Genomic DNA, 20,093 nt, shown 5'->3' on the forward strand with positions numbered 1-20,093 from the left:
TTTTTAAAAGATAAAACCAATAATAACTTTTATTTTTATTTTGTCCGGCAGAGGTGCCACCACCAAACTGAAGGCAACCAAACCACTCAGACCAGCAAAACCAGGGGAAGCTTATGGGTCCGGTGAGCTCCCATCTCCATCAGGTGGTGGCCCCACTCTTGGATTTTAAGGTCTGTGGAAACTGCAGGCTTCCAGGAGTTCTGTGGGGACAGAGCAGAGGGGTAGGGCAGTTAATATCTACCTATATTTGTTTTCTGTTAAGTGAATCAACAGTTAAGCCTGATACAAAAGTGCTCAGGCCCGTTGCCCTGCTCTTCTGATGGGTGGACCTGGCCGTTCTCCTAGTGGCCTCCTCCTCCTGCCTGCACAGCTCCTGTGCCTACAGTGGGCAGTGTCTCACACCAAGAATGGTAACAGGATTTCCCTGCCCTACATCATCCCCCATCTTGTGTCTTACGGGCAGGGCTCACACGCCTGAGTCCATGTGGCTGGAACGAGCCTGGGAGGACTGTCCTCTCTGATCCAAGTGAGGAACTAACATAATGAGATGCACTAAGCACCCAGCACGTGCCAGTTTCCGTCCTGGGAGCTGGGGATGGAGCAGGGTACAGCAGGGACAGAGTCTCCACCCCCTCACAGACTATATAGGTTAGGTAAATACAACCTGGGTACTCAGAACAGTGGCCATGGATCCTTCCTTATACCAGAATTATGTGGGCAGCTGTTTAAATGCAGAAACCCTGGACCTGGCACAGACTTGCTGAATCAGTATCCCCAGGACCTGGGAATCAGTATCTTAAGGACTGTGGCTTATGGACCTGCACTCTGCAGTTGAAGAATAACCTCCCTATAGCTACATGGTATTCTCCCACATCTTCCAAATGATTCCAAGTCATTAAATGATGTCCAACATAGCTATAGTACAAAGGTGTGTTTTACTGTATTCTAGTTCTTAGAAAACTGGTGTTCTAGATAAGCACAGGCACACCTCATTTTATTGGGCTTCACTTTATTGCACTTCACAGATGTTGTGTTTTTTACAAATTGAAGGTTTGTGGTAACCCTGCATCAAGCAAGTCTACTGGCGCCATTTTCCCAATAACATTTGCTAACTTCATGTCTCTGTGTCACATTTTGGTAATTCTTGAAATATTTCAGACTTTTTCATTATTATTATATATTTGTTATGGTGATCTGTGGTCAGTAATCCTTGGTGTTACTATTATTAATTGTTTTGGGGCACCACAAGCCATGCCCATTAACATGGCAAACTTAATCGATAAATGTTGTGTGTGTTCTGACTGCTCCACCAGCACAACAATATTGAAATTAGGCCGGTTAATAACCCTACACTGGCCTCTAAATGTTCAAGTGAAAGGAAGAGTTGCACATCTCTCACTTTAAATCAAAAGCTAGATGTGATTAAGCTTAGTGAGGAAGGCCTGTCCAAAGACAAGCTGGGCGTCTTGTGCCAAACAGTTAGCCAAGTTGTGGACACAAAGGAAGAGTTCTTGAAGGAAGTTAAAAGTGCTGCTCCAGTGGACACAGAAATGATAAGAAACAGCCTTATTCCTGATATGGAGAAAGTTTTAATGGCCTAGATAAAGGATCAAACCAGCCACAACATTCCCTTAAGCTAAAGCCTAATCCAGAGAAAGGCCCTAACTCTCTTCAGTTCTGTGAAGGCTGAGAGAGGTGAGGAAGCTGCAGGAGAAATGTCTGAAGCCAGCAGAGGTTGGTTCATGAGGTTTAAGGAAAGAAGCCATCTCCAGAACATAAAAGTGCAAAGTGAAGCAGCAAGTGCTGATGTAGAAGCTACAGCAAGTTACACAGAGACCTACCTAAGATAGTTAATGAAGGTGGCTACACTAAACAACAGATTTTCCATGTAGACAAAACAGCCTTCTATTGGAAGAAGATGCCATCTAGGACTTTCATAGCTAGAGAGGAGAAGTCAATGCCTGGCTTCAGAGCTTCAAAGGACAGGCTGACTCTCTTGTTAGGGGCTAATGCAGCTGGTGACTTGAAATTGAAGCCAATGCTCATTTACCATTTCAAAAATCCTAGGGCCCTTAAGAATTATGCTTAGTCTCCTCTGCATATGCTCTATAAAGGGAACAACAAAGCCTGGATGACAGTACATCTGTTTACAATATGGTTTACTGAATATATTAAGCCCACTATTGAGACCTACTGCTCAGAAAAAAAGATTCCTTTCGAAATATGAGTGCTCACTAAAAATGTACATGGTAACCCAAGAGCTCTGATGGAGATGTACAAGATTAATGTTGTTTTCATGCCTGCTAACACAACATCCATTCTGCAGCCCATGGATCAAGGAGTCATTCTGACTCTCAAGTCTCGTTATGAAAGAAATATATTCCATAAGGCTATAGCTGCCATAGATAGTGATTCCTCTGGTGGGTCTGGGCAAAGTCAAATGAAAACCTTCTGGAAAGGATTCCTCATTCTAGATGCCATTAAGAATATTTTTGATTCATGGAGAAAGGTCAAAATATCATCATGAACAGGAATTTGAGAGAAGTTGATTCCAATCCTCATAGGTGACTATAAGGGGTTCAAGACTTCAGTGGAGGAAGTAACTGCAGATGTGGTGGAAATAGCAAGAGACCTAGAATTAGAAGAGGAACCTGAAGATGTGACTGACTTGCTGCAATCTCATGATAAAACTTTAATGAATAAGGAGTTGCTTCTCATGGATGAGCAAAGAGAGTGGTTTCTTGGGATGAAATCTACTCATGGTGAAGATGCTGTGAAGATTGTTGAAATGACAACAAAGGATTTAGAATATTATATAAACTTAGTTGATAAACTAACGGCAGGGCTTGAGAGGATGGATCTCCAATTTTGAAAGAAGTTCTGCTGCGGGTAAAATGCTGTCAAACAGCATTGCATGCTACAGAGAAATCCTTCATAAAAGAAGAGTCAACTGATGGGGCAAACTTAATTGTCGTCTTATTTTAAGAAATTGCCAGAGTCACCTCAGCCTTCAGCAACCACCACCCTGATCAGTCAGCAGCCATCACCACTGAGGGAAGACCCTCCACCAGCAAGGAGATTATGACTTGCTGAAGGCTCAGATGATGGTTAGCATTTTTTGGCAATAAAGTATTTTTTAATTAAGGTACGTACCTTGTTAGACACTTTTTACACATAATGCTATTGCACACTTTATACTGTAGTATAAACATAACTTTTATGTGCACTGGAAAACCAAAAACTTCATATGTCTTGCTTTATTGCAATATTCCTTTATTGCAATAGTCTGAAACTGAATCTGCAATATCTCCGAGGTATGCCTGTGGTGTGTATGGCAACTTTAGAGTTACTGGAACTTATCATTGTTCAAGCTTTCAGGAGCAGCACCATGTAAAAGAACTCTCTGCAATGCTGGAAATGTTCTCTTTGCTCATCTGTGTGGAGACACATGTATCTATTGAGCACTTGAATTATGGCTAGTGTGACTGAGGAGCTAAATTTAAAATTTTGTTTAATACTAATACAAGTTTAAATACCCACATGTAGCTAGAGGCTACCATCTTGAACAAGGCAGCACTGTATAAAAAGGTGTTTAGAGCAGAGTAATTGGCATGGGCACATAACTCTCTTCCTTTTCTTAGTAATAGCATGGAATTCTGTATGTCCTGGCAGTCACTACCTCAGTGCCTTCAGCCGGTGCCCCCTTACGATCAGCCCATGCAAGTTAGCCTTTCATTCATGCTGGGATTGCATTGTTCCCTCAGCATTTCATCCTGTCTGTTGGTCATCTCCTGGGGACTGCAGCCCGCTCCTCCTTTTGTATCCAGCACCCAGAACCCCGCACATGTTCGTTTTGCAGATTCCCCAATGCTGTTCCTCTTACTCACTTGAGGTTGAGCATTGTCTCAGGTTAGCCACAGCTGTGACATACTCAGTTCCTAAGTAGGTTTCATACGTTGTTGCGTTCGGAAGTGCAGCCAAACATTTAGTGTCACTCCTAAACAGAAGGTCCTTGTTTTCTGAGTCGAACAAACAAAAACTGCTCGGGCACTTATTTCCATTTTTTCCAAATTGAGCCTGTCAAATGGACAGAAAGTGCATGAGGACCTGTGGCAAAGAGCTGCTGGGAGCACATGGATGGGATGGAGGAGACTGGAAGCTGGGAACCAGCCCTGGGAAGAAAGGGAAGCTGCAGAGGATGCCTCAGGATCTTTCCACATCCATCACCTGGCATTCATACAATTATGGACCACAAATCTGTACTTCCATGAGGCCCCAAAGTCCTCTGTAGGGTCTATCCTGGTCCCATCTCCTTGGGGAAGTCCCTGCCTCCTGCCCACTGCTGACTTCTCTGATCTCTCTTCCTCACTTTGTTGGCCATTTTCTTGGGGGTGGCTTCCAGGAAATGAGAGGGAAGAAGCATATCCCTTTTAAGTATTATTGTCAAAGAAAATATTAAATATGAGCAGCCCAGTGAGGAGTAGTACAGGTAGCTGTTAAAAGTTCATATCTGACTTTTAAGTTCATATGAACTTAAAAGTTCATCTTTGATCCTATCTTGATAAGAGGCTCAACTCCTCCAGGCCTTCTAAGATTGTAAGTGAAATAATGATTACAGAACATTTAGCATTCCATCTAGCACTTAGGAAATGTCCATTAAATACTAATTATTAGTACCATTTACCTTCAGAGGACTCACAAAGGTAGCTATCTTAATTTTTAAAAGAAGAAAACCAATGGTGGATCATTAATTTTTAAAAGAAGAAAACCAATGGTGGATCAACAGACAGGAAGCTGTCACTGAGGGGAGGGTGGTGTTTGTGGGTGGAGGGGTCTTTAGGATTAAAATACTCAGGCAGTCTCTCTCCCCACAAGGCCAGCCCTGGGTTGGTTGTTTTCCCCAGAGGACAAGTTCCCTCAGGGTAGGTTCCTGGGTTCTGCTGCCTGTTGGAATGGTTCTTAGTATGCCTAAGCAAGAGAAACACAGTCCACATTTCATGACTTGTATCTAGAAGGGCTGGGAAATAGGATCAGTCACCTTCATTTTAAAAAAGGCAGAAGTGGGGAAAATGAGGGTACCACAGAGCAAGATCAGCGTCGAGCTGCAAGGCAGGTACTTGGACCCTGGGAAACATGCATCAGATGGGGTCTGATCTCTAGTGAGCAGAGCGAGGCCTGGGAGATCCAGTTCCACAATCCATGCCCTCCCAGTTCTAACTTCCAGGAAAAGAATGCTGGGGTAGGGCTGGGACTCAGCTGGGAAATCCCCAAATAATCCACACGCACCCAGGAAGAAAGGGTTGGAGGCCCTGTCTGTGCCACCATACCTGCTGTTCGTTTAATATGCTGCAAACACAAGCTGCCTTATCTTCCCGTGAGACCACAGCATGATTCGGGGCTCGGGCCAGGTGGCAATCAATAGCCTCCTTCACAGGCTTCCTGCTTCCGTCGGTGCACAGCAGCTCAAAATCTTTCTCCTGCAGTGTTTTTGCCCACTCTTCAGCGTTGTTTCCTGGGTACAGAAAAGGTGGGTCAGCCACAGTTTTGATCAAGGCACACCTCACTGGGGAGATGTGACCAACCCACTGGCGTGTGGAGGGCCTGGACCCAGTGGCCAGCAGGGGTTACAGTAATGTGGAGAGGAAGAGAGTTACCAGGAATTCCCAGAGACCACTCCATTCAATCTGCCCACTCAGCCAGGGGAGGGGGAACCACATTCTATGGATGATGTTCAAAATGATCTTCATTTCTTCTAAATTCCAAAGCATTTGGATCTCCTGCTCCAGTGTAGAAAGAATGTGACCCTCTAAGCAGGTTTGTGCTGTACCATCTGGCACTAGCAAGCAAAAGAACTTTCCCCAGAGGCCCTTTTGGAAGGGCCAAAGATTTCACTTTTATGAGTGAAATCTGGCTCACTCGTTCTAGTTCTATGTGGAATGCATGCATGCCTCTGTGCATACAGGTCCATATCCTGTTCTCAGCCCCTTGCTTCATCTTTTCTGTATTCTATCTGAAAAAAGAACATCTCACCTATTCTCAAGGCTTAAGCTCCTTCCTCCTAAGGCAATTCTCAAATAAGTTTTCCTGGTTTTTGCTTCTCTCCTAAAATACAGGATTGCAGTCTTTTGCTTAATTTAATTTTCTCATTTAATTGAAAAACTAATATATGAATGCAGTATTTTAAAAGTTTAAATTTATACGGAGAGCAAAAATATCCCTTTTCCTACACTCTCCAAAGGTACGCTTTTGGTTTTTATAGAAAACTCCAAATTGCCTGCCTTTCCTCCCACCAGTACCTGCACATATCTTTGCTCACCTTTTAACATTTCTCCTTTCTTTTCTTACCCATCCCTCCAACTCAACACCTTCCAAGTGAAATCCATCCTTATTCTCTCCAAACCCATTCTGTTCTACTTAGTACTTTAAGCATTTATTCAGTACCATGTCCTCAGCCTTCTGCAAGACACAGTCTTATTGGAGGGGGGAAATAGCACACATACCAAAATCAAAAATGCAGGGCACAGATAATAACATTTTGTATTTTGTGTAACACTCTCTAAACGCTGTGTGAGCTAGGGAACCAGCACAGCGAGAGCACATTAACTCAGGAAGGCAAGTTTTCAGGTGTGTCCTGTAACATGTGTAGGCCTGAGAGGAGGAGAGAGGAACGCTTCTCTGTGAGGGGATGGAGGGCTCCAGCAAGACTCACGGACAGGTACGCGCCCGGTGTTCCTATTGGGTGGAGGATAGCCCCACTGGAACAGAGTCTTGGGCAGTCAGGCTAAACATGCTCTGATCCTCAAGGCCCTGAGTGTGGGATGGAGTGTGGCACTTAGGTAGGAAGAAAAGTGGGTCTATGAGAACTTATGAATGGAAATCAGTGTTAATGTGTGAGCCTGAAATAGGACAACTAGGAAAAATGAGATGGGAGGTGATTTGGTCTGGGTTAGGAGCAGTGGGCATCTAGAAGGGCGTGATAAAAAATTTTCTTTCCACTACAAATAATGCTTGTTTACTGCAGCTAATTTGTAAAGTGCTACATAGTTTAAGGAAGAAGACTTTGAAACCCAGTATAATCCCACAGCATTCACCTTCAACATTGGTGCATTACTTCTAGTCTCTTTTCTAGACTCGTATGATATGCAGACACATATCTATATAATTAGATCATACAGTCTCTATGCCTTCGTATCCTGGTTCTTCCATATCACAACATACCATAGAATTTAATGAAGACATACATATTCCGAAGAAACAAAAAACGTACTGACTGAAAAATTAATCTAGGCTCGACTGGCAGGACATATAATAAAGACCTCCATGAGGACAGAGGCTGTGTGAAGAGGACTGGGTTTTGAGAGAAGTATGAGGAGTTTGGATTTATACAGGTTGAGGTTGCAGTGCCAGTGTACTTTGTACATAAAAATGACCACAGGGCAAACAGAGATCCTGGGATGTTATTTAGATGGGAGGTGGGCCTCCTCTATAAATTCCCCTCAGGAGGTAAGGCTTTTGGAGTCTTTGCAAAGAGAGTTGCGGCCTCGAGAGGGGAGCCCTACTTGGAAGGATACAAAGAGAAATCAAGGGATGACAAAGAACCAGCCTAGGGTAACACTCAGGTAGCAGGAAAAAGGACAGCCCTTAAAGGAAAAAGCAAAAGTAACAGGAGGGAAGAAAGAAAAATTAGCCAAACCAATTATTCCTTCAAGTAAGTACTTAGCAACTTCTGTGTGCCATGTACTATGGTTGGTGTTGGGATGTAAGAAGAGAAAAAAAGAGCTCCCTGTGGCCATAGTTTATTACGGAATGTGATGAATTCAATAATAAGAGCAATATGGACAGAGGATTCTGTTGTGGGATGGAGGTGTGCCATTGGGGAAGGCGTCTTAGAGGAGTTGGTCCTGTACTAGTTCATTCTAAATGAGTTGCTGGAAACATCTGAGGTTGAGTAAAGGGACATGAGGGAAGGAGGGAAGTAATAGCTGCCTGGACTCTAGGTGGGGAATATAAGCAGTTAGTGATAGAGAGTGGGCAGGTGGAATACTCATTCTTACTGACATTTTTAAAATTTTTGTCTTGTTTGTTAATGTCATGGCCATCTAATATTCACCCACTAGTTTTAGTGCCCATTGATGATCCTTGCTTGAATCAATTATTACTATCTTGGTTGCCAAACGATAGTTTTTTAACTTCATAATTATTTCTGCATCTGTAATTAGCATTCTACAATAAGGAAGATGTTTCCCTTATACTCATTTGTTTAATCAGGATGGACTTATGCGTTCCTATTTTATTCAATGGGTTATCATTTCTTACTACTATTATTATGTCTTTTCAAGCTCAAAATGTCCCAGATTTGGCCAGTGGAGGGCTTTCACAATGGCTCCTATGTGCTTTGATACGTCCCATCTCTCTGAGCTCTTCAGCATGATGTTCCAGGTTCACCTTATACTTTTCCTGCCCCAGCCACAGAATCAGCTATTTTTCCAAGGGGCCTTGGTTCCTTCTATTGGAGAATGGTTCTAGAAGCCAAGGTCTTGGTGCTCATTCCTACAGGGGTGCCACTGTCTGTATGTTTTTCCCAGTGGACCTATAATATATTTACATATATATTGGACCTAGAAATAGTTATAAAGGACCTTTTGGGGACAACTCACAGAATTTGAATAGGGACTGTGGACGTGATGAGTATTAAATCCATGTTAGTATAAATTTCCTGATCTCCCTAATTGTAATGTAGGTATGTGAGAGAAAGCCCTGGTTCTAAGGAAATGTGCACTGAAGTATTTAGGGGAAAGGAGGCACAGTGCCTGCACCTGTAGGAAGGTTCCTGGGAGAGACTCAGGGCCACTGGGAAGCCCATGGTCCTTACCATTCTGCCTATCCAAGCAAACACTTCTCTCTTCACCGAACAAACAGGTTGAGAATCAGAGCTCTGGACCCTGACAGTGTCCATAACACTTCCACAAAGACATCCTGGACACAAGTGAACCAGCGACCCTGATTTATGGGGACAAAGGTTATGCACGTACCACCAGTGTTCTCTGTGACAGTCTCGGCCTTCACAAAGGCTACGTCTCCCTTCTCAACCAGACACCTGCAGAGTCCCAGACAGGGAGAGAGAAGAAAAGAGGTCAGAGACACATCTGTCATTCAGAAAGGCCACCTTATAGATCCAGGGCTGGCCATCTGATATCAGCAATTGTGATTCCCATTTGATCACTAATCTATTGTCACTGATCTTACATATTACTAATGTAAGTAATAAAAAGAAAACAAAACCTCTGATATGCTTTGTAGTTATACAATCTCACTTCTACACTCTAAATTCTAAATTCTGGCCCATTTTCTCCAACAGAGCTACATCCATTTCCTAGTTTCAACACAGATATTAGAGGGGCAGTTTTCCCTCAAGGTGATTCCTTACTCACAGTCTCCTTGTAAAATTGTAAACTTGTGGGCTGTGAATTGTTCTTACTCTAACTCACAAGCTGGTTGTACCTGGGAAGTTGGGATAATCTTTGTTTTTCCTTCCCTAGTGAGGATTTTAGTTACAATACCACCATCATTGTGAAGTTGATGGATTCATGAACTGCTAAGTGACACAGGCCCAAGTCAGACAGGATAGTTAAAAACTAATAAGGTCGTAAAGTGCCCAGGTGTCTCTTTAAAAATGATAGAGACTCCATGAGCTAGAAATGTAACCAAAGATGTAGAAGTCATGTACTTTACTTTTGTATTGATATATTTCCATGGTTGTAGGTTCCCCCAGAGGTGAATGGAAGAGCATGAGCCAGATGCTTGACTCCTGTGTTTATTCAATTATGGTAGGGTTTCCTCACCTGGCACTAGTGACATTAGGGGCCAGATAATTCTTTGTTGTAGGGTGCTGTCCTACGCATGTAGGATGTTTAGCAGCCTCTCCCAGTTAGATGCCAGTAGCATCCCCCAACTCCACTGATAATCAAAAACATCTCCAGACACTGCCAAATGTCCCCTGAGGGGCAAATCACCCCCCGCTGAGAACTTCTGACCTGTACCATACTGCCAGTCTTTGCTGTCTATGACAGCCAGGTCTGGAGACCGTGTCCTGGAGGGAGCTGGATGCCTCTTCTCACAGGTTTCTACTTATGTTTGTAAACGTGACACCCTAACATGCAGGACTAATGGGATAGGAATGTAAGAATCTCACCTGCGTTCCTAAAAAGGAATCTCGTCAGGGCTGGGATTACTATTATTTTTGTATGAGGATTATAATACTCACCTGAAAGCCCCTGAATAGCCATAGTATCTCTCATGGTTGTTGGGAAGACACTCCCTTCCCGGAACACCTTCTGAGCCAATGCACAGAGCACAGAGACTGGAATCTCGCAGAGACCCAGGAGCACAGCCTTCACTGAAAAATTTATCTGTGCAGAAGGATAAGAGAAAGTCAGCTCTTCCTGAGTCAATGTCAGTGGCCTTTACCTAACACATCACAGGTGTATATGGCCCAGGATAGGTAGAACATACTCATTATGTGACCTGCCATCAACTCAGGACCTGCCAGGGTATAGGCTTTGAAAGGAAACTTAATTGAGGCTGGGAACCTTTACAAGTCAGGTGGAGGGGATTCCATCAGCATACCAATAGTGTCTCACTCACCTAGAGAGATGGGATGGAAATGATATGAAAGTTGACTAAAAGGGGTAAAATTGAAGGTCTCATTCCCTGAGTTGTGCCACTTGTTTTTGGTGTTTCTTTTCTCTGATATTTATTAGAAGAGCCTTTAACAGAACTTAGAACTCCAACCTTGAGAAACTGCTGGGGAATTTCACACACAGTTCAGCTGCTCTCCCATAGCTGTAGAACTGCCAGGAGGCTCAGGAGAGCAGAAGTGCTGCCCTTGCTGGTGGGCAACAGAACTCCTGAATGCACCCCCCTCACACACACACACACACACACACACACACACACACACACACACACACACAGGACTTGCCTGGTTCATAACTGTCTTTAGAGACCCTCCTTTTGAAGTAGCTACAAATATTTGGAGGTGGCAGGGAGGAAGTACTCAGGAAGTTAAAGAAAATAAGAACCATGAGAAAACATGTCCATGGTGAAATTACACACAGATTTTAGGAGGTAGAACTAAGCTCATACCTGAAGATATTCAGAGGACACAGAGAATAAACTGATTTCCACCACTTTGAAGGGGCCTAGGAGCTGAGCAGTCACTTGGTGAGACTGCCAAGATCTTAAAGAAACCTGAAGATCCCTCATACCACATTGCCTAGAAAGCCCTGTGGCAGGGCTTGGAGCTGTCCACCCAATGGCCATTTCCCCTTGCTTCTTCATAACAAAGATCAAGTTTCTTTTCTTTTTCTTTTAATTTTTTTCTCCATTAATTTTTTATTGAGATATAATTGACGTATAACATTAATTTCAGGAGTACAACATGTTTCGCTACTGTGACTATATTGTGAATGATCACCACAATAGGTCTAGTTAACGTCCATCACCATACAGGGTTAAAAAACTTTTTTTCTGGGCTTCCCTGGTGGCGCAGTGGTTGAGAGTCTGCCTGCCGATGCAGGGGACACGGGTTCGTGACCCGGTCCGGGAAAATCCCACATGCCGCGGAGCAGCTAGGCTAGGCCCGTGAGCCATGGCCGCTGAGCCTGCACGTCCGGAGCCTGTGCTCCGCAACGGGAGAGGCCACAACAGTGAGAGGCCCGCATAACGCAAAAGAAAAAAAATATTTTTTCTTTTGGCTAGGACTTCCAAACTACGTTGCATAAAAGTGGCAACAGTGGGAGTCCTTGTCTTGTGCCTGATCTTAGAGGGAATGCGTTCAGCTTTTCACTGTTGCATATGATGTTAGCTGTGGGTTTGTCATATACGGCCTTTATTATGTTGAGGTATATTCCCTCTATGCCCACTTTCTGGAGAGTTTTTCTCGTAAATGGGTGATGAATTTTATCAAAAGCTTTTGCTGTATCTATTGAGATGATCATATGATCTTTTTCTTCAATTGGTTAATGTGGTGTATCACATTAAATTTTTTTTCTTGTGATGAGAACTTTTAAGAGCTACTCTCTTAGCAACTTTGAAATGTGCAATACGGCATTAACTATAGTCACCATGATGTACATTACATCCCCATGACTTATTTATTTTATAACCGAAGTTCTTACCTTTTGACTACATTCACCCAATTTGCCCACCCCCAACCCCTGCCTCTGGCAACTGCCAATCTGCTCTCTGTGTCTATGAACTTGGGTTATTTTGTTTTATTTTTGTTTAGATCCCACATATAAATGAGAACATGCGGTATTTGTCTTTCTCTGCCTGACTTATTTCACATAGTGCCCTCAGGGTCCATCCATGGTGTTGCAAGAGGCAAAATTTCTTTCTTTTTTATGACTGAATGATATTCTATTGTATATATATAAACCACAAGTTCTTTATCCATTCATTCATGATGGACACTTAGGTTCTTTCCGTGTCATGGCTGTTGTAAATAATGCTGCAGTGAACGTGTGGGTGCATATCTTTTCGAGTTAGTATTTTTGTTTTCTTCCAGTAAATACCCAGAAGTGAAATTGTTGGATCATATGGTAGTTCTACTTTTAATTTTTTGAACAAAAATCTAGTTTTATTTGGGACAGAAACATGCGCAAATAAACGATGACATTTTTCAGCCTCTCTTACAGCTAAATGTGACTATGTATCTAAGTTCAGGGCAATGAGAAGTTAGCTGAAGTAATTGGGCTAGAGTTCCTGAATAGCTCCTTTAACAAGGTGGCACATACGTCAAGTGCCCTTTCTCTTTGTTCCTTGAGGTTGCCTGGATCGTGGATATAATGGCAACCATGAGTGACCTTGAAGATGGAGGCCTCATGCTGAGAATGGTGCAGCAGGAAGAGAGAGGAGCCTGGGATTCTAATGAGAGTACCAGCCACAGACTGCTGTCTCTGGTCTTTTTCATGAGAGAGAAAAGTAAATGCATATTCACTTAAGCCATTATGTGCAACTGAAAAGAACCATTCTGATCCACCTCCCAGCCCTACCATTCCTTTTAGATATTTTCTTGAAGTTCACTAAACCAAATTGTATTACCATAGAGCCACAGCCACAGCATCTTGTACCATACCACACTCTTCCCAGTACACCTCTTCCCACCTGGCCCTGACAACAGTACCCTCTCAAAGCTCACTCACCAAATTCACAGTGCTTAATATTATTGTAGAGCAGACCCATGGGGATGTTCCAACCAGCGGTTCTGTCTACTGCAGTGTGGCAGGACTTCCTGCCTTTCAGATTGTTCCAGTTGAGATCAGTATCTGATTTCTTAACCACAGCCACAGCAAGGTACCCTGCAAGAAAGACACCTAAATAGGGAGTATTAACACCCCTGGGCCCTCCAGAGTGTCTAAACCTGCCATCTCCTTAAGGAGTAGAATTATCCCAAACCATTCCTTCTCTCTTTGAAAGGGTCTTCCCAATAACTGACGGGGGGGTGGGGGTGGGGTGGATACAAGTCATTCCAGGAGGTGGAGATTAATCTGAACTTAAAAAGTAAAGTAGTAAGAATACATAACCATCAGAGCAATGGCTGGTGTATAACCCTTCCCCAAATGCATGAAGCTACTGACATAAACCAGCAACTCACCCTCCACTGTGGAATAGCAGAGGAATGGATACTGAAGGGTACATTAGGAAAGAGTAGTAAATGAGCAATAAACCACAGGGATATTCTGGCCAGATAATTTGTGATAAGGAGAATACAGGTTTGCAGCACAATAAATATGCAAAGTGGAAACTGTCAAAATCAAGTTAGCTGCCATGATTAGCTGCAAATACATGCTGATCTTTAAAACTGGTAATAGAATATCAACTCATGATTTCAGTTTTCCAATTTAATTAATTCAGGAAATTGTTTCCAACAGAAAAGACACAAATCTTATTGTTCATGGAATAAGAATAGTTCTGTTTTCGGCTGAAGAGCTTGGTTCCTAGTGTGATGGGGAGAGGCTGAAGGTTGTAACTGGGAAAAGTGATGAGGACAGACTTGCACACTAATGGCTGGAAATGACCTGCAGGGACCTGAGTGTGGGCCCCAGAGCCCACTTTGATAAGATTTCCTGTCTTTCTGCTGCCACATCTTTCCAGATCCACCCCCAGCCAGAGCGCTGGGTGAGAGCCAGGTTGGCCTGGGTTCCTGGGCCTAGGTCTGGCTGGGAGACTAAGCAATCACATGCCCCTAGACATCTGCCGGTATGAGCCTCTCCCTTCAGCCCTGCCAGGCACGTATCAGCAAGGCTCCTGGGCTGGTGCTAACTCTCATCTAAAACTTTGCTGGCCTCGTGCAATGCGAGGCAGTCAGGAGTGGTGGGGAGGGCCTGTATTTGCTTGCTGGATGTTGGAGTCTAGACAACTTGTAATCTCTCTGAGCTGTTGGTCCTCTTATGCATCCTTAGAGGACAACAAGACATACCTTATAGGATTAAATGAAAATTCCCATGTGCAAGTCATAGCAAGTGTAAAAAAGTAATCATCATTGCCAGTTACTCTACTTCCATGATTCCTTTGCATTCTGAAAATTGGTCTCTTATCTACTTTTGATTTGAATTTAAACTTACCTTACCCTTTCCCAAAAGCAATGGGAATTTATCTTAAACTCATGAGGTTACCAATCTCAACTCACCGTCCTCTGGTGTGTTTGTACAATGTTGGCTCTCATTTTCTGTAGAGGAGAAAATGAAGAAGTCATTAAATACTCATTTATAGATTGGAAATCGTCTTTACCATGTGCAGCTCAGAATTAAAAGAGCCAGGAAAACTGTCTACATATCACCAGTTCCCAAAAGGTCCAGGCTGTCTGGATTATACAAGTTCACTTTAGCTCCCTGGCCTCTGGAATGTAGTCCAAAATTGTAAATTTCAAGTTTCCCACCCTATCTGTCCTGTGGCCACAGTGGTCTCTGCCAACCGTACTTGAATCCCTGCACCAGGGCAACAGGAGAAGTGTGAGCTTTGGAATCAAGAAGACCTGCCAGGAATCCCAACTGAGAATCTAGATGTCCTCTGCAGAGGGGTCACTTTTAGCTAGAACTTCCCAGTGCAAAGCCTCCAACTCCCTTGTGGGAGGTATGATAGAAGATTCCATCCTTCAAGAAAACTGTTGGGGACTAGAGATGAGGGAGCCCAGAGCCTAGGAAGTAGGAGGTGCTCAGTAAGCAAGAGCTTTATGGCCCATGTGGCATAAATCAGGCTGTGATTTTCCATTTCCTTTCTCCATGGCCCAGGGGAAATGAAACACTGAGAGAAGCCCCTTCCACTTACTGTATTTCTCTGCCAGGACAGGTACCAGACCACATTTGCCTGCTATGTAGATGTAGCCTCCATCCAAGCTCATGGCATCAGCTTCTCCTTTCTGCAAAGACACAGCACATCACAGCAGGTGAAAAGAGACCATCTTCTGTCCCACATGCCCTCCAAGCTGTTTCCTTGAAGCAGCCTTGCCAGCACAGGTCATGAAGGCCCAGCGAGACAGAAGCTGCTGGTACTGGACCCCCAAAGGATCAGTCAGGCACACCCAACATAGAAAATAAAATGTACTCCCATTTTCACCCAAACCATGATGAACTGATGATCAACTCTGGGTGCTTTGCTTAGTTTCTTCAGAAGGAAAGACCCACATTCAGTCCCCCTGTCCTCTCATAGGGCACACTGTCCCAGAGACACTCTCACAACACCTTTCTGACACCAAGAATTCTCATTTGTAAGACAAATGAGCGGAGTCAGAGACTCAGGGCTGTGTCTGTGGCACAGAGCGCCTCCTGATGGGGGCCCCAGACCCGAATCTCGGCCACATTGGCTGGGTGCTATTTTGGTGCTTGATCAATACAAGGTCTTTAATGAATGAGTCAAATAAACTCAAATGATCTGTTAGATATAATGATCTAATAGAGCTAATAAGCCCCAAATTTCAGAAATGCTTAAATTCAACAAGACTGCCAAGCTTCCCATTGGGCTTAGAAATATGCTTTTGAGGAATATACCCTAAAGGAATAATCAGATATGTGGGAAACTATTTGGGCAAAATGTGTAAGTGGGCAAAAGCATGCAAGTGTGATTCATAATATCAATAAGATAGGACCAAACTTAATGCTCAATAGCAAGGAAATGGCTCAACAAATCGTAGCACATCCACACTCTGGAATAGCTATCAACATTAAGCTATCAACATGTTTTCATAGAAACAACCTAAATGTCCATCGACAGATGAATGGATAAAGAAGATGTGGTACATATATACAATGGAATATTACTCAGCCATAAAAAAGAATGAAATAATGCCATTTGCAGCAACATGGATGGACCTAGAGATTATCATACCAAGTGAAGTGAGTCAGAAAGAGAAAGACAGATACCATATGGTATCCCTTATATGTGGAATCTAAAATATGACACAAATGAATTTATCTACAGAACAGAAGCCGACTCACAGACATAGAGAACAGACTTGTGGTTGCCAAGGTGGAGGGGGCTGGGGAAGGAATGGGTTGGGAGTTTGGGGTTAGCAGATGCAAACTGTTATACATAGAACAGATAAACAACAAGGTCCCACTGTATAGCACAGGCAACTGTTTTCAACATCCTATAATAAACCATAAGGGAAAATAAAAATAAAAATTTAAATTTAAAAAAAAGGAAAAAAAGAAATGAAAGTCCCCCATAAACTTGGTCCCCAGATATACCACTGTAAACAGAATAGTGTATATTCTTTCAAAAATAAACTAAAATATATTTTTAAAAATCATGTTTTCAAAGAATGACTTGTGACAAGGGAAAAGCTCCCTAGATAAGATTAGGTGAGAAAAGAGAGTAAATTGTATGAATGATATGAGCCCAGTTAACAGGATTTTCTCTGAGTTATAAGGTTACAATTAGTTTTTATGTATTTTCTTCTTTATATCCTCCAATTTTTCAACATTATCTAAAAGCAAATATGGAACGCTCTTGTGATCAACAAGGCTAAACTTCTACCGACTTGCACAATAACACGACCCTGTCACACTTGTCTCACTTGCCATGGCACACCGTGGGTTTCAGGCACACCTACACTCAGGTCCAGCCTCCCTAAGCAGACATGGCTCAGATTGCCCTCCACTGGGTGCTAACACTAGGAGGAAACAAGCCCTAAGGAGCCCTTCAGATCCAGAAGCCCAAAGGTCCTGAGGCTCCGGTGGGGCTGGTCTCCCACAGTGAGGGCAAGGTTCCTTGGAACTCGGCTTTTCGTGTCATTCCCAGGAACACTCACTCACCCTTGGGGACAGGTGGGCAACAGTGGCAGGGATGCTGCCCTACAGAGGCAGGAGTGACGTACCATTATCTTGGCGATGCATTCTTCAGTGCTGTCTGCCGATTCACACTCTATTTCCCCGTTACTGCTCACACTCCACATATCACACTTGGCCTTCTCCTGGTGGTGCACTGCACACCACTTCACCTTCTTGCATTCATCCTTTGAGGCGATCGGGCCTAGGACATAAGGAAGAGAACCAGAGATTAGAAGAGGCCCAGATGTTGCCTGCTGGTTATGCTACTGTCTTCATGAAAATGCTAGGATTTTTCAGCAATACACAAACAGATTCCATTCAAGGAATTAATCTCTTAGAAATCAAAGGTAATAACAGTCTCTTAGTTGGCTTCTTACCATTTAGATTTAACTTAAAATTGTTTCTTATGAGAAGTCAAGTTTCCTCCTGACCCCAAGGCACTCTATCACTTCAGGCTGGGTTTTTTTTTTTTTCTTCCCTCTTTGTTTAGAAATAGCACTTAACCATCTGAGCTGTTGTTATATATTTATTCATTATTTATTGTCTGTTCCCTGCAGGAGAACATAAGCTTGGCCAGGGCTAGGGTCATGCCTGTCTTGTTCTCCATGGCACCCTTAGTGCCTGCCTCATGGTCAGTACAATAAATGTTGGCTGAATAAATGGACACCAACCCAACTTTCAGACCCAGCTCAAGAGGCACTTCCTCAGGGAAGCCTTACCTCAATTCTGGGACCTGTCTTTCTTTGTTTTGCACTCTTCTAGAGCCATGATATTTTGTTCTGGGTTTTTGTTTTTGTTTTCCTTCTGCTGAGGAAATCTCTCATTTTTAATTGATCATTCAATGGAGTGACTATTCCTTCAACATTTGTCTTCCCCACTGGGCTGAAGGTTCCATGACAGCAGAATTTAATATATTTTTGACTCACCATTGTATGCCCAGCACGTTGCACAGTTTATAGATAAGTGGTCAATACATGTCTGTTGAATGAAGGTTCAAACACATCCCCAATGACCCAAGGAAATTCAGAAGCAGGATCGACCTGTCTAAAGCTCCAGCTTCACCATGGCACATGTTGACCATAGCATTGGCTTCAGATGTGCACATTTGTAGCAATTTCATTCTAGTTGACTTACTTCACGCCAGGCTAACTGGCTTCACAAAGTGGGTAGGGTAGCCTTGATTTATACAAGGGAAACAGTGCTGGTATCAATACAAATCATTTTAAGCATGAATTTCCTTTAATGCCCATTGGTGATGCCATTTAGCATTCATCTAACACTGGGCTGCACAGGCAGGGCAGACAAAGGATTGTTGGGACAGGTGTTCAATACCTGGAAAGACTCTATTGCTGGTGCACACCCTCACCAGTTTTCCAAGCTCCTAGAGCCACACGATCCTTCGCAAACACTTACGTGTATCTTCTCTTAGATTCCGGAGAGCGGTGACATACTCATATCCCAGGTAGAGCCAGGAGTCCATCTTAGGAGGAATCTTTAAAAACCCATTGGCAGAGTCCTTAAACAGCAGGTCCTTCCCATGAGGGGAGCTGAAGAGCTGGAAGCTTTCAGAGGTATCTCTGCCAAAATGTTCCTGTGTGTGGTAAAAACACAGATCTGAATGGCTACAGCAACAAGGGATGCTGCAAAATGGGACCGAAGAAAAATTTAAAACTCAGGAAACTAAACTAAAAAGTGAAATTTTCAAGATGCCAGGAGAGAGGGCAGTCGGATCTGTTCTTTCCCACCCAGCACCTTCCCCATTCACAGCCCTCTTGGGCCATATAACAAACATCCTATTTCACTGAATGTGTTTCTGTGCCTGTCTCCCTGGCTGGATGACAGCTCACTGAGTGCAAGAAACACATCTCCTTCAGAGGCTGACACTGTGTGGCTGCCTTGATGGACAGATGGACAGATGGGAGGGCCGGATAAGAGAAAGTTGGCTCAGTTCTGGTGTTCTGCTGCTCTAGGGAAGGAAAGCTGGCTGTGTGTGCAGCTCCCTTGCAGTCAGGCTGAAGGACCTTGGAAGAGAGATCATTTCCTTTCCAATGGGAGAGATATGGAATAGAGCAAGAAGGAGCAGCTTCATGTCACTGGTCTAGAACGTAAGGGTCTGACAGATGATAATGCAGGACTAAGCTCTGTGCAAGTCCAAGAAGGCTTTGCTGGGTGCTTTCTTACAAGTGGATGGTGTGTGGCATGGTCCCCACTGTATCCTGAACACAGAAGGGCTTCTACAGTGGCAAGAAGGGAGTGCAGGAAAATGCCCCAAATCCAAGCAGGAACTGCTAAGCAGGAAAGAGGATGGGGATTCGATACCTGGGCCTGGTTAAGAAGCTCCCAGATCAAGTCCTCCTTGCCGCCCATGCTTCGTGCCACGACAGCGTGGGAAGGGACCCGGGCCAGGTGGCACCTCTCGTACTCGTCCACAGGCCCCCGGGTGTTGTCCCTGCAGAGCAGCTCATACTCGTCCCTGTCAGCCTTGTTAGGCAGGTTCTCTGGGGGAGGGAAGCCCACGTGAGCCGACGGCAGGCAGAGCGTGAGGTGTGGTGCCCCTTCCGCTCCCTTGCAAAACCCCACTGAATCATAAACTGTGTGAGCCGAGAAGCCTAGAGTAAACACTGAGCCAGAAGAAAACTGACTTGCTCAGGATCCCACAGCCAATTTACAGGTAAAGCTTCTGATGTCCCGTGCAGGGGTGACTGCCCACACCCCACAAGAGGTCTCATCTCAGCAGGCTGACTACAGGCCAAGGCCGGCCAG

At 43.9% G+C, this 20,093-nt stretch overlaps 1 protein-coding gene across 1 annotated transcript in view; it reads right to left on the bottom strand.

Moving 5' to 3' along the window:
- The window catches only part of TF (transferrin), a 31,363-nt gene continuing 11,270 nt past the window's right edge, over positions 1 to 20,093 (bottom strand). Inside the window, exons 7-17 of the mRNA XM_082655182.1 lie at positions 19,650 to 19,828; positions 18,744 to 18,921; positions 17,378 to 17,532; positions 15,331 to 15,421; positions 14,693 to 14,731; positions 13,206 to 13,361; positions 10,265 to 10,409; positions 9,033 to 9,097; positions 5,328 to 5,512; positions 3,888 to 4,077; positions 1 to 200 (exon numbers count right to left, since the gene is read on the bottom strand). Of these exons, the coding sequence (XP_082511308.1) occupies positions 166 to 200; positions 3,888 to 4,077; positions 5,328 to 5,512; positions 9,033 to 9,097; positions 10,265 to 10,409; positions 13,206 to 13,361; positions 14,693 to 14,731; positions 15,331 to 15,421; positions 17,378 to 17,532; positions 18,744 to 18,921; positions 19,650 to 19,828 (1,418 nt within the window). The 3' untranslated portion in view covers positions 1 to 165. The remainder of the gene's footprint in view (positions 201 to 3,887; positions 4,078 to 5,327; positions 5,513 to 9,032; positions 9,098 to 10,264; positions 10,410 to 13,205; positions 13,362 to 14,692; positions 14,732 to 15,330; positions 15,422 to 17,377; positions 17,533 to 18,743; positions 18,922 to 19,649; positions 19,829 to 20,093) is intronic.

The sequence above is a fragment of the Grampus griseus genome (assembly GCF_964374135.1).
Source record: "Grampus griseus genome assembly, chromosome: 5".
NCBI lineage: Eukaryota > Metazoa > Chordata > Mammalia > Artiodactyla > Delphinidae > Grampus > Grampus griseus.